This window comes from Lutra lutra, chromosome 3 (assembly GCF_902655055.1).
Source record: "Lutra lutra chromosome 3, mLutLut1.2, whole genome shotgun sequence".
NCBI lineage: Eukaryota > Metazoa > Chordata > Mammalia > Carnivora > Mustelidae > Lutra > Lutra lutra.
In genome coordinates this window covers 13,021,807-13,035,358 of record NC_062280.1, presented here as the reverse complement: position 1 = coordinate 13,035,358, position 13,552 = coordinate 13,021,807, and the positions used below count along the sequence as shown (strand labels likewise).

At 39.2% G+C, this 13,552-nt stretch overlaps 1 protein-coding gene and 1 long non-coding RNA gene across 12 annotated transcripts in view; one reads left to right on the top strand and one right to left on the bottom strand.

Annotated features, from left to right (window-relative positions):
* Window positions 1-13,552, top strand: part of ORC2 (origin recognition complex subunit 2) — a 45,845-nt gene that overhangs the window by 15,139 nt on the left and 17,154 nt on the right. For all 10 annotated transcript variants that reach the window (XM_047720694.1, XM_047720690.1, XM_047720688.1 and 7 more), the window contains 5 exons: window positions 1,052-1,141; window positions 5,939-6,031; window positions 6,808-6,839; window positions 9,854-9,914; window positions 12,188-12,381. In XM_047720694.1, coding sequence (XP_047576650.1) covers window positions 1,052-1,141; window positions 5,939-6,031; window positions 6,808-6,839; window positions 9,854-9,914; window positions 12,188-12,381 — 470 coding nt within the window. The remainder of the gene's footprint in view (window positions 1-1,051; window positions 1,142-5,938; window positions 6,032-6,807; window positions 6,840-9,853; window positions 9,915-12,187; window positions 12,382-13,552) is intronic.
* Window positions 975-12,194, bottom strand: LOC125094994 (uncharacterized). 2 transcript variants are annotated; one of them, XR_007125761.1, is made up of 3 exons: window positions 11,953-12,194; window positions 8,567-8,690; window positions 975-1,362 (listed from the first exon to the last, which is right to left on the bottom strand). It is a non-coding gene; the product is annotated as an uncharacterized LOC125094994 (long non-coding RNA). The 2 variants fall into 2 exon arrangements; XR_007125760.1 differs by lacking the exon at window positions 975-1,362 and adding an exon at window positions 7,533-7,690.

Here is a 13,552-nt window from a genome sequence, read left to right as displayed (position 1 = left end):
TAATAACAGTAATAAGCCCATTACATATTGACAGAAATTACGTATATTTAGATGGAAAACAACAATTTTCAAAAGAAATAAGTGAAGAAGTCACTGTTTTACATTTTTGCAAATCTCTTTAATGTCTGGCTTAATAGAAGAACTGAGTTTTTATATCTGCTTCACACTCCATTTTAACCCACAGGATGGTGCTGTCATCACACATCATCACACGTCACACATCTGGAATACCTCACTCTCTGTTTTTTTTTTTTTTTTAAGATTTTATTTATTTATTTGACAGAAATCACAAGTAGGCAGAGAGGCAGGCAGAGAGAGAGGGGGAAGCAGGCTCCCTGCTGAGCAGAGAGCCTGATGCGGGGCTCCGTCCCAGGACCCTGAGATCATGACCTGAGCCGAAGGCAGAGGCTTTAACCCACTGAGCCACCCAGGCGCCCCTCATTCTCCACTCTTGATTGAGAAAAAGTCAAATAATATCTTAGTGTTATGAAACAGTTTTGGCCTCGGGGACCTGAGATACCTGACGCCACCACACTTTGAGAATTGCTGTGCTACTAGCCATGTGCATCTGGTATGTCGCAGGTAGCAGTTTCATTTAAGGGGATGATTGCATGAAATTAAGTCACTATCTCGATAGAGAGCTGCAACCGTGTAACAACTATTTAAATCTCAGCCTCAGCTCCATCGCACTTCGTGTATTTGCTTCAGAAAGAAAACATACTAGAGTCTCTTTGGTTTTCCCACCTTAGGGTCAACAGTATGATGAATGTATATCCCTCAGTCTGGAGGGGCTTTTGGGAGGGGAGCTCTGTGTGTGTGTGTGTGTGTGTGAGTGTGTGTGTGTGTGTTTATTGTGAAGAATAATAGGTTTTCTGTGTTTCAAGTTTATATAAACAGTTCTTTTGTATTTCTAAAAATACTTTATGTATAAATATGTATTGTTAAACCTTTATGCAAGACAATAGGGGGTAAAAATCTTAGGTTTTTAGTAAAGATTTTTTTCTGTTATTATTGCTTATTTTTCCAAAACATATTGCATTTTCTCTTTTAGAATCCTTGAAAAATGGCTCTGCTGCAGATGGTGGGAATAAAGTTTATTCTTTTCAGAACAGAAAACATTCTGAAAAGATGGCTAAATTAGGTAAGTTGCTCTTCTAAGAAGGTGTGCTTCACCACATTCCCCACAGTTATCATCTTACTGCATTCCCTAGAAGAATGAGGTATGTCATTTTATAATCACATTTTCAAGCATACATAAAGTCAGATTTTCATGCTCATATATGTGTTCTGTTCCCAGCTAGGTTTTAAGGTTCTCATCTTAGGATTCCTGGCTTCATCTTCTTCCCACATGTAGCACAGGCTCTGAACAAATTTTTAAGTATATGAGTCGCCGAAATCACAAATATTTTGAGTTTATTAAATAAGAATTTTATACTATGTATAGAAAAATGTTTATATTGTAGAAAACTATAAATTGTTACAAATGGGCTATTGTGACATTTTCTTACTCAATTTACCACTTACACTAATTACACACGAATTACTGATTTTTAAAAACTAGACTAAAATAAATTACATACAACATTAAAATTAAACTTTATTTGGGTTCTGTGGTATGGGGGTTAGATTTAAAAGCTTGGAGGAAGGGAAATAACATGTGAAAGCAGTTTGAAAATTAAGGAGGCCCATAAGTATATGAAGGTTTGGGACACCAAGAAGTCAAGAGTAAGGGAATAATAATTAACCACCTGGTAAAATGTAATAGTGGTGTAATAGGGCTTTTAATCTGTAATTATAGAACACCAACATGTATTTCTGAAGTAATGTATTTTTATGCAGTCATTCTGGCCAGTAACCACGTAAACATTTAAGATCAAGTGAGAAACTTAAGTGTTGATACTGATGAGGGACATATGAGAAATAATTATAAGACCTATGTAATAGAACATAATAATTATTTGCAAAATGCAGTTTTTCTAAAAGGTTTAATATGAAATTCATTATTAATTTTGAAACTAACATGGCAAGTACCATAATTTATAGTAACTGATCTATTTCTTAGTGTTTATAATCCACATCAAGAAATTGAAAGTTTGGGCGCCTGGGTGGCTCAGTGGGTTAAGCCGCTGCCTTCGGCTCAGGTCATGATCTCAGGGTCCTGGGATCGAGGCCCGCATCGGGCTCTCTGCTCAGCAGGGAGCCTGCTTCCCTCTCTCTCTCTCTCTGCCTGCCTCTCCGTCTACTTGTGATCTCTCTCTGTCAAATAAATAAATAAAATCTTTAAAAATAAAAATAAAAAAAAAAAGAAATTGAAAGTTTTTTGATTTGTAAAAATGACTGGATTCTGTGTAGGATCGCTGAGAAACCAGAGAATAAATGCTAAAACAATTATTACAGAAAGGATCAGATAGACACCAAGACTAACCTGAAACCCCAGAACCATGAAACAGGACAAAGAACATTGGAGAAAGAACTAATAGTGGAGAGGAGCCCCAGAAGAGTAGCCACGTGGAAGTTCTCCTAGTAGATCTTCAACATGCATATAATAACCATGATGTAGGTCTTCCATTATATGGGATGCAAGAAACTTAAGTATTGTTATGTTGTACATTTCTGTCAACACAAATGAAAGAAATATAGAGTCATGGGGGCGCCTGGGCAGCTCAGTTGGTTGGCTGTCTGCCTTCAGCTCAGGTCATGATCCCAGGTTCCTGGGATTGAGCCCCACATCGGGCTCCCTGCTCAGTGGGGAACCTGCTTCTCTCTCTCCTGCTCCCCCTACTCATGGTCTCTTTCCCTCTGTCAAATAAATAAAATCATTAAAGAAGGAAAAAATATATATATAGTAATGAAAAGATGGTTTTCTAGATAATTTGAAATTGATCATACTTTATAAAATCCGTGTTTTAGTTAGGACTAATGTTTAGTTATAATGGTCTTTATTTTTTAATTTTTATTTAATATTTTTTAAGGATTTTATTTATTTATTTGACACAGAGAGAGAGAGAGATCACAAGTAGGCAGAGAGAGAGGAGGAAGCAGGCTCCCTGCTGAGCAGAGAGCCTGATGCCAGGCTCGATCCCAGGACCCTAAGATTATGACCTGAGCTGATGGCAGAGGCTTAACCCACTGAGCCACCCAGGCTCCTCTGTAATGGTCTTTAAATACTTATTTAGTATTGTTGCTAATTGTATTTACATCTAATTATATCAGTGAAGTAGAAGGCCTTAGTATTTTTTTCTTTTTTAAAGATTTTATTTATTTGAGAGAGTAAGAGAGCAGGGGCGGGGCCGAGGGAGAGAGAGGAAGCAGACTCCCCACTGAGCATAGAGCCCCCTGCAGGGCTTGATCCCAGGATGGTGAGATCATGACCTGAGCCCAAGTCAGACACTTAACCAACTGAGCCACCCAGGCGCTCCAGCCTTAGTAGTTTTTAGATAACTATAACCTGCCATAAAGTCATATACTGCTGTGTATAAATGGTTAAATGTAATTGGGCTAATGAAGATACAGGACTAGAAATACACTAGGAGTTAGACTGGGCGGCTTTTTAAAATACATGTCTTGGGGGGCGCCTGGGTGGCTCAGTGGGTTAAGCCGCTGCCTTCGGCTCAGGTCATGATCTCAGGGTCCTGGGATCGAGCCCCGCATCGGGCTCTCTGCTCAGCAGGGAGCCTGCTTCCTCCTCTCTCTCTGCCTGCCTCTCTGCCTGCTTGTGCTCTCTCTCTGTCAAATAAATAAATAAAAAATCTTTAAAAAAAAAAAAATACATGTCTTGGATAAGTAAATGAATGCAAGCAAAAGAGCAATTAAAGAGCAAACTTGGTAGAAATACCAATAGAGAACAGGAAGGAGTTTAGCAAGCTTGTAGAAAGGGATGACCTTAGGGAAATTAAAAAATAGATTGGTTGATAGGATAAATAATAGCCTAATGAGAAAGCAAAGAAGATTTTACAATTTTATTTTATAATTTCCGATATGTTGCAGACCAGCTGTGTAAAATACAGTACAAATGAATTATTAGAAAAATGAAAAAGACAAACAATTTATGCCTCAATTTATTAGTAGAGTCAAGAGCCGTATGTGGTTAACTGTCTCTTACTCTTTTTCCTCTTCAGTTCTTCCTTTTCTTTCCCTTTTGTAGTTTAAGAGTTACTTAAAAACAGAATTTTTCCATGTTGCAACATATAACCAAAATGATCCCAGCTAAATCACTTTGTGCTTAATGTAGCTTTTTGTTGATGTAAAGCTTTTTTTCCTATCCTTTAGATCAACAGCCTTTAATCTAAACATAGTACATTCTTCTGGTGTGAAGAGAAAGCAAAGGGCTGGTTTTTAGGAATACTTAGAGATAGAATATGCAAAGGAGAAAGCAGAGAAAAGATGGAATAACTACCAGCAGTAGCTGTGGGCCAGAATAATGTCATAGAACCCAAATGGAGGAATAATTTCAAAGAAAGAAAAAAAAAATTTCTAGTAAATGATACAGAAGACCAAGGAGGTTAGTTAGAAAAAAGAAGGCAGTTCATTTGTGGAGACGGTCCTGGGTATTCTGGATCCATTTCAAGTTTGGAGGCTAAAACTGTGAAACAGGTTAGGAAGAATTTGAGTCAGTAAAGTGGCTTTAACTTACACAAATTCAAGTATACTTTCTCCTTTAAAAGGAAAAGGGGGCAAGGATATAATTTGAATAGTATATCCCTTTTTTTCTCAGTGAACAATGGGCCAGTGTATGTTAAATTGGGAAATATAAATCCATTCCTTAGTTAGGCTCCATTCCACATGGCTCTCATGCTATTGAGAACATAAGTATCTTTAAAGGTAAAGATTATAGTTTTCATTTAAATGGCCCTATATTTTAGACCAACTATTTAATCTGCTGCTCAGATGAAGAAACAGCCATCTGTTCAGTGCTCTATTATAGTTTATATATTATTCACATGTATTACAGAACTTTAGACACAAAATAAAATATACCACATGTGGTGGGAGAGTTAAGAATTTTTAAAGCAGAGTTTTAAACATACACAGCTTCCATTTGATTCTAGATCCTATTTTCTGGCCATTCTTTCTTACCCCTAGCAAAGGTATGCCTCAAGCATGTATGATAAAGAAATGGAAAGAGTGTAAAGTCAATGGAGAGGAGAGGGAGAGAGAATGACAATTATAGAAAGCAGTAAGGCCAAAACTGTTTATTTGTATTTTCTTGAGACACCTGTAGATAATTGAAAGAAGACTTAAGATGCTTGGAACATAGCAAACAAAGGTAAGAGGCAGTGCTCTTAAGATGGGCAGGTTTGTTTATCTTCCTGGTGATAGTGGCAGGCAGGTTCCTTTTTGTTTTTCCATAAGAATTAAGTAAGTGAGGGGCATCTGGGTTGCTCAGTTGGTTAAGCAACCACTTTTTTTCTTTCTTTCTTTCTTTCTTTCTTTTTTTTTTTTTTAAGATTTTATTTATTCATTTGACAGAGGTCACAAGTAGGCAGAGAGGCAGGTAGAGAGAGAGAGGAGGAAGCAGGCTCCCTGCTGAGCAGAGAGCCCGATGTGGGGCTCGATCCCAGGACCCTGGGATCATGACCTGAGCCGAAGGCAGAGGCTTTAACCCACTGCGCCACCCAGGTGGCCCACACTTTTTTTCTTTCTTTCTTTTTTTTTTTTAAGCAGCCAACTCTTGATCTTGGCTCAGGTCTCATGGGTCGTGGGGTTGAGCCCCACGTCAGGCTTCGCGCTTGGTGGGAGTCTGCTTGAAGATTCTCTCCCTCTGCCCCTCCTCCTACTCTCTAGCACATGGGCGCTCTCTCTCTCTCTTTCTTTCTCTAAAATAAATAAATGAATCTTTAAAAAAAAAAAGAACTTATGTAAGTGAAATAAAGCTATTTCCACCTTCATCTGCTGTCATCCATTGAAGATTGTTTTATATACTTTTGTCTGTTTACAGCTTCAGAACTAGCAAACACACCAAGAAAAAATGTTTCGTTCAGTTTGAAGAATGATCCTGAAATTATGATAAACATTCCTCAGTGTAGCAAGGGTAAGATTCTATCTCAGCTCTTTGAATAGAGTTTTCGTAATTGCTTCAAGTTATGCTTCTTTTTTTTATCTAAATGCATTGCTAGATACTCTCTACTGTTCTGAAAATTCATTCAACAAAATATAGTTAATACCCAGTTTGTGCCTTAGTATGCCCATATTTAGCTCTCAATAAAAGGGGGAAATAATTGTGCTGATTGAAGTTGTGCAAATTGACAGGGTCAACTAGAAATACTCTTCAAACCCTGTGATCAGAGGGTATGTGTTGTGGTGAGCGCTGTGTGTTGTGTAAGACTGATGAATCACAGGGACGCCTGGGTGGCTCAGTTGGTTAAGCAGCTGCCTTCGGCTCAGGTCATGATCCCAGCATCCTGGGATCGAGTCCCACATCGGGCTCCTTGCTTGGCGGGGAGCCTGCTTCTCCCTCTGCCTCTGCCTGCCATTCTGTCTGCCTGTGCTCGCTCGCTCTCCTCTCTCTCTGACAAATAAAATAAAATCTTTAAAAAAAAAAAAAGAAAGACTGACGAATTACAGACCTGTACCCCTGAAACAGGTAACACATTATATGTTAATTAAAAAAAAAACAAAACCCTCTTATCATTGGCTTGAGTTAGCCGAATGGTCATGAAGGAACTGCTTTGCCACGTTCTATTTGAAATAAGGCTTCGGGGTTTGGAAGTCACAGTTTATGGAGAGTGTGGAGCAGTTTAATGAAACTAGACTATGATGAAAATTGAAGTACTGTGGTAAGTAATGCCTTTTTGTTTTATTCTTCAGGGCATTCTGCTTCAGACAAAGTTCAGTTGAAGGTAAGTGGTTGATTGAAAACAAGCAAAAACGTTAGTGTTACAAAGACATGATGACAGCTAGGCACTCATCTCAGTGTATGGGACACCTTACATTAGATGAAGAATCCGAGGTTCTGGGGTGCCTGGGTGGCTCAGTGGGTTAAAGCCTCTGCCTTTGGCTCAGGTCATGATCTCAGAGTTCTGGGAACGACCCCCACATCACGCTCTCTGCTCAGCGGGGAGCCTGCTTCCTCCTCTCTCTCTGTCTGCCTCTCTGCCTACTTGTGATCTCTGTCTGTCAAATAAATAAATAAATAAATCTTAAAAAAAAAAAAAAAAGAATCCGAGGTTCTGAGAGGGGAAGTGATTGTCTGAGTTCATCTAACTCAGAAAGCGAAAAGATGAAAAATGAAGCCAGGTCTTCTACACCCAACCACTGTGCCGTTTCTGTCAGAACTATCTCTGGATATTTTCACCTTAGTAGAACTGGCCTGGAAATTTTATGGTTTTGTTTTTTTTTTTAAAGATTTTATTTATTTATTTGACAGACAGAAATCACAAGTAGGCAGAGAGGCAGGCAGAGAGAGAGAGGAGGAAGCAGGCTCCCTGCCAAGCAGAGAGCCCGATGCGGGGCTCGATCCCAGGACTCTGGGATCATGACCTGAGCCGAAGGCAGAGGCTTTAACCCACTGAGCCACTCAGACGCCCCAATTTTATGGGTTTTGTTTGGTTTTGCTTTGCTTTTCTTTTATACATAATGTTCTGTTGTTTCTTGTGGGACTGATGCCAAGATCCATTAAATCCATTAGTATATCCTTTCATAATTTACATTTGAATACCAGGTTGGTTTTGGTAAATTCGTTCCAGGGTAGCTGAAAAGAATTGACAATTTTTATTCTTCCCTTTGTGTTTTTGTTTTTTCATTATGCCTTGTCAAGTGGCCCTCTCTGGATATGAACAAGCCCAGATGGGCATCAATGAACCCATCACAATGAGTATGTGTGAGTGTGTCCAGGCTTGATGGCTATAAATTTTGACATGCCTGGAATTGTGCATATGCTAAGTTTGGGGAACTCCTTGTAAGAATGTGAGTATAGACATTCAGGGTCATGGTTATGGCCTGTGTACAAATGTCCTATTTAGGCAAGTCTAGATGTGAGAGTAGACATGAGTAGACATATTAGAGCCTCCTTTTGTCTTTGATAATGCTTTCTTCCTGTATTATATTGTGTATACTGTATGACCATGAAAGAACAAAACTCATTCCCATAATTCAGTCAAGAATATAGATATATTAGCACATTCCTTTTCAAGGTGTGGATCACAACACATAAGTGGATCTTGTCAGTTCCCCCAAGAAACCATCAGAAGACCTACCACAATGAGAGACAACATCACAGTGGCAGTCTTAGTGCACTGTCTTAGAAGTGGGGGGTTCAGGAGAGAATATTTATAGGGCTTGGAGATCTGGACTCAAAAGGCTTACGCACAGCTATCAGGATGGGAAACTGATATGTATAGACAAAACTCATTATATGATATTTGAGGATTGGTGGACACAGAAAAGAGAGGGTCTTGAACTGAGTCCTGAAGAATGAACTCTTATTGGATTAGCTGCTTGCCCTGCTGAATTATCTGTTATCCTGATGGGAGACCAGGTTGCCCAAATGAGCAAACTGTCTAGATAAGGTACTTTGCAAGAATTTCTGTAGCAAACACTGTCATTATTTATTAATTTATAGCCTTACCTTTTTGAGCAAGAATTTTCCACAACAGTTATTTTGACACAGGTATTCCCATCCCTGATAATTAATCTATATGGAGGCAGCTGTCTCACCTTTCAGTCTTGAGATGAGTTTAGTAGGCTATGACCTGCAGTTTAAAAAATGAGAGAATAAAATTGAGAATGTCTATTTTGTAAGTATTATTTCATTATAATTTGTTTCAGTTGTATGCTGTATGCACATGTGGATCAAGATGTGCAAAATGTAAAAACATTTTTTAAGGATCTGGATCAGAAAATTTCATATACTTTATAAATCCATTGGGCTCAGTTCATTTATTACAGTACTATTTTTAATATCCCAAATCAGTTTGTGTTAACATTTAAAATTAACACTAACAACCTATTACAAGACAACAAACGTGAATTTTTTGTCATAATTTCATATTGCCAAAATAACACAGGGACTTCATCTTTTTTTTTTTTTTTTAAAGATTTTATTTATTCATTTGACAGAGATCACAAGTAGGTAGAGAGGCAGGCAGAGAGAGAGGAAGGGAAGCAGGCTCCCTCCTGAGCAGAGAGCCCGATGTGGGGCTCAATCCTAGGACCCTGGGATCATGACCTTTTCCGAAGGCAGAGGCTTTAACCCACTGAGCCACCCAGGCACCCCGGGACTTTATCTTTTATCAATACTAACATTATACAACAGTGGGCGTTTTAATGTGCTATAGAAATTTATTGGTGTTAGAGTATTATGTTGTGTGGAGGAAAAGAAAAACAGACTTTATACTTCCGTGAAGTGCTTAAAAATCTTAACATAATGGAGTAAAATGTAGAGGTCTTTCTCTCCTCCTCACAGAAGGTGATACTTCAACACCAGTAAATTTCAAACACATTTAAAGGCCTACTGCCATATGTATACGAGTGCCCATTTCCTCACCTACTCATTATCATTGGATATTATCAATTTTTTAAAAAGAAATATTCTGCTAATCTGATGGGTGAAAGTGGTTCAAAAGGCTAATTCATATACTTTTGTTTTTTCTTACGTAATAGAAAATACTTTATAGATGTCTGGAATACAACTTCTAGAATCACTGTAGGAATCCTTTGGAATTTGTTGCATTGTTTTTGTTGCTTTCTGCTATTTTTTCCTAACAGAGTCATTTGTCATTGTCTTCTAATTCAAAGGTAGTCTAAAGAAAACAAAACGTTTTTCTTTTCTAGCCTCTTCCACTCATCCATCATTAATTTACATGTCATCATTATTATTTGATTAATGAAAATGTATTGCTTTATTTTTAAACAGAACAGCGATAAAAGTGAAAATCTGTCAACAGCACCTAGTGGTCCGAGGAAAAGATTAATAGGTATGTATTTCTTTTGAAACTGAGTTTTTACAAAAAGCACCTAAACAAGGAGCAGTCCTGGTTTATGTTGGTTCTAGTCTTAGGCTGCTTGGTTTTTATCTTCGGCCTGCCATTTACAGAGACCTCTCTGTGGCTCAGGCTTTTCATTTACAAAATAGGGGTGAGAATTGTACCGGCCCCAATGGAAATAAAAGATGTCAAAAGTGCTTAGTATAGTGCTTGACCTTGAGGTGCGTTTCACCGGTGTTAGCTGCTATTATCTTTTAAATTTATTTTTTAAAGATGTATTCATTTGAGAGAGTGCATGAGCAGGCGGTGGGGCGGATGCTGGGGCGTTGGGGAGACAGACTCTCTGCGGAGCATGGAGCTCCAGAGCTCCGTGTGGGGCTTCATCTCACCACCCTGAGACCCTTACCTGAGCCAGAATCAAGAGTGAGTCAGATGCCCAACTGACTGAGCCACCCAGGCGCCCCGTCCTTTTTTTTTTTTTTTTTTTTCAAGTAAGCTCTAGGCCCACCATGGGGTTGAACTCACGACCCTGAGATCAAGAATCATCCCTTTTAGGGGCGCCTGGGTGGCTCAGTGGGTTAAGCCGCTGCCTTCAGCTCGGGTCATGATCTCAGGGTCCTGGGATCGAGTCCCGCGTCGGGCTCTCTGCTCAGCGGGGAGCCTGCTTCTCTCTCTCTCTCTCTCTCTGCCTGCCTCTCTGTCTGCTTGTGATCTCTCTCTGTCAAATAAATAAATAAAATCTTTAAAAAAAAAAAAAAAAAAAAGAATCATCCCTTTTAGAGAGAAGGTAAAACTTCCTCTTCCTTCTCAGTCCCCACCAGACATGTAGAAGTATACATGTCAATGAGGTAGAAGCGTTTTCTGGCTCCTCCTGCTACTTTTAACCCATGCATCTGCCGTGGGCAGCAGTCAGTATAAAAATGACTCTGCTAAGGTATGTGCTCCCAAAATCAAATCCTTTTTTCTCTTCCTTTAGACCTGTGTGTTATTATATGTGGACTCTAGATATTCTGAAATGTATGTGTTGTTCGAAATTGATACACTGATTTGGCTTAAGAACTTTCTTATTTTGGGGGCGCCTGGGTGGCTCAGTGGGTTAAAGCCTTCGGCTCGGGTCATGATCTCAGGGTCCTGGGATCGAGCCCCACATCGGGCTCTCTGCTCTGCAGGGAGCCTGCTTCCTCCTCTCTCTCTCTCTCTGCCTGCCTCTCTGCCTACTTGTGATCTCTGTCTGTCAAATAAATAAAATCTTTAAAAAAAAAAAAACTTTCTTATTTTGGAAGTTAACTTTTTATAAAAGCTTTATACTTACTTTGTTGAGTGTAAAATAGTTTTATTCTTCATGAGTGTAAAACTAGCTTTATTATTTCTGGGGAGTAATGGAGGTTGCTATGGTTTGTTTAAAAATAAAATGCTTATATCAGCTCTGGGATGGAATGTGCCTGTCTGTTAGTAATACTTAGAATAGTAGCTACCATTTATTGAGTCAATTAAGGATGGTATTTTTTGTATAGGCAGCAACAGAAAATTCTACAATAATGGCTTAAGCCGTAGACATATACTTATCTCACATCATGAAAAGTGTAGGGATAGACCATTTCATGGTTGAGGTAACTCCAGTGTCATAAAGGACCCAGGTTCTTCCTATCTTCTTGTTCTGTCACCAGCGTTTTTCCTCTTTTGGTTTGATGCTTCATGTTGCAAATGGCTTTTTTACCTTTAAGCTATTGGTATAAATCAGGGGCTTTCCCTCCATAAGTGAGGGAAATATTTCCCAGAAGCTTCTAGCAAATTTTCCCTCAAGTGTCATTGATCAGAGGGTTACATAGCCAATCCTAGTTGCAGAAGAGGCTGGGAAAACAAGTATCTGGCAGAAGAAAAGATAATTACCATGATGACTTATTCCTTAGGGTGAGAAACATTGCCACATTTTACAAAATGGGAGTTCGTTAGCAAGGAAGAAGAAAAAACGATACCACGTACGATTGACAGTTCCTGGGTGTCAGGCATTCTTAGTTGCTTTGCATACCTTTCGCTGTGATCTTCACAATGGTTCATTATAAATTAGGCACTGTGAGCTTCATTTGAGAAATGAGGAAACTGGTGCTCAGAAAACTTTATATAATAACTAGCTCTGGGAAAATCAGAAAGTAGTGACAAAACCAGAAGTGAAATTCTCTTATTTCAAAGTCCACGCTCTTTCCATTACCCTCCAGTGCCTCTCGTCAGACTCTCAAATTTTCCCACTTGCTTTCCCCCACCAGTTCCAAGGTCTCATTCTGACAGTGAAAGTGAATATTCTGCTTCCAACTCAGAAGATGATGATGGCGTTGCCCAAGAACATGAAGAGGACACTGAGGAAGTCATCTTGAGCCAAAAGAGTCCATCTCAGAATAGAGCTATATCAGCTCCTGTTTGCAAAGAAACACCTTCTAAGAAAATGAAAAGAGATAAAACAGTAAGTGGAGACTTTAACCTTAAAAAAAAAATTCTGTACTATCTTAAAGCTAAGTTACCCCAAAGAGATTCACTTCAGGGATCAACATAATTTTTTTTTTTTACTTCTGTATTTTCAGTCTTTCCCGTAAGTATGCCCATCTGTATTTGTGTCTGTTTCCGAACTTTCTGTTTTGCCTGTCTGCATTCATTCTCATGTATCAGTGCCACATGCTAAAGGTGACATCTCAGTTCAGTTGTATAAAAATGAGCTTTTAAATAAATTTCAATTGGATAATTGGAAGCAAGACTTCTCAGTGAATACCTTTTTAGATAGTTTGGTTTTTATAACATTGTTGATATATTCAAGTCAATACAAGTGGTAAGCAAAGTGGCTGTGGGTCGTGTTGAGTTGTTGGGAAGAACACTGTAAGTGCCGTGGCCTGAGAAAAGGCTCATTACCTGCTGCTGTGTGTAAAGATTCAGGGGAGTCTAGGAAGCCTATACTGCTTGAAAGATTTTCCATCCCTTCTCACCTGCATGGCGGTGAGTCCTGCCCCACGTCCGCAGAACACGTAGCGAGCCATTTCACTGCAACGGTAAGCTGGTCTTTTACTTTATTGTCGATATCTTCCTCATTTCCAGTTCTTCAGCTGTTAAAGGATTTGTTAGAACTGTGCGAGGCAAAATGAAGGTCCCGATAGGAGTCCGAATGGAAATTTTATGTTGGAACTTAGGAATCGTTTTTGGGAACAGACTACTTCCATCTAGTCATTTCTTTAACTTTTATGATCCTAAGAGTTACTCCGTTTTACTACTACAATTAAATGTCCTTGGTCCTTAATCTGTGGTGTTGCTTCAGAAAGAAAATAGTACCAAATAAAGAATTCCACGTATCCTATTTTATGCTAATGTTACAGTCTAGTTTTGATAAAAACAAATATCTAGGGGCACCTAGGTGGCTCAGTCATTAAGCATTTGTCTTTGCCTCAGGTCATGACCCCGGGGTCCTGGGATTGGGCCCCACGTTGGGCTCCCTGCTCCATGGGAGACCTGCTCCTCCCTCTCCCACTCCCGCTGCTTGTGTTCCCTCTCTCGCTGTGTCTCTGTCAAATGAATAAATAAAATCTTTAAAGACGAAACAAAACAAAATCAAGTATCTAGGGATGCCTGGGTGGCTCAGTGGGTTAAGC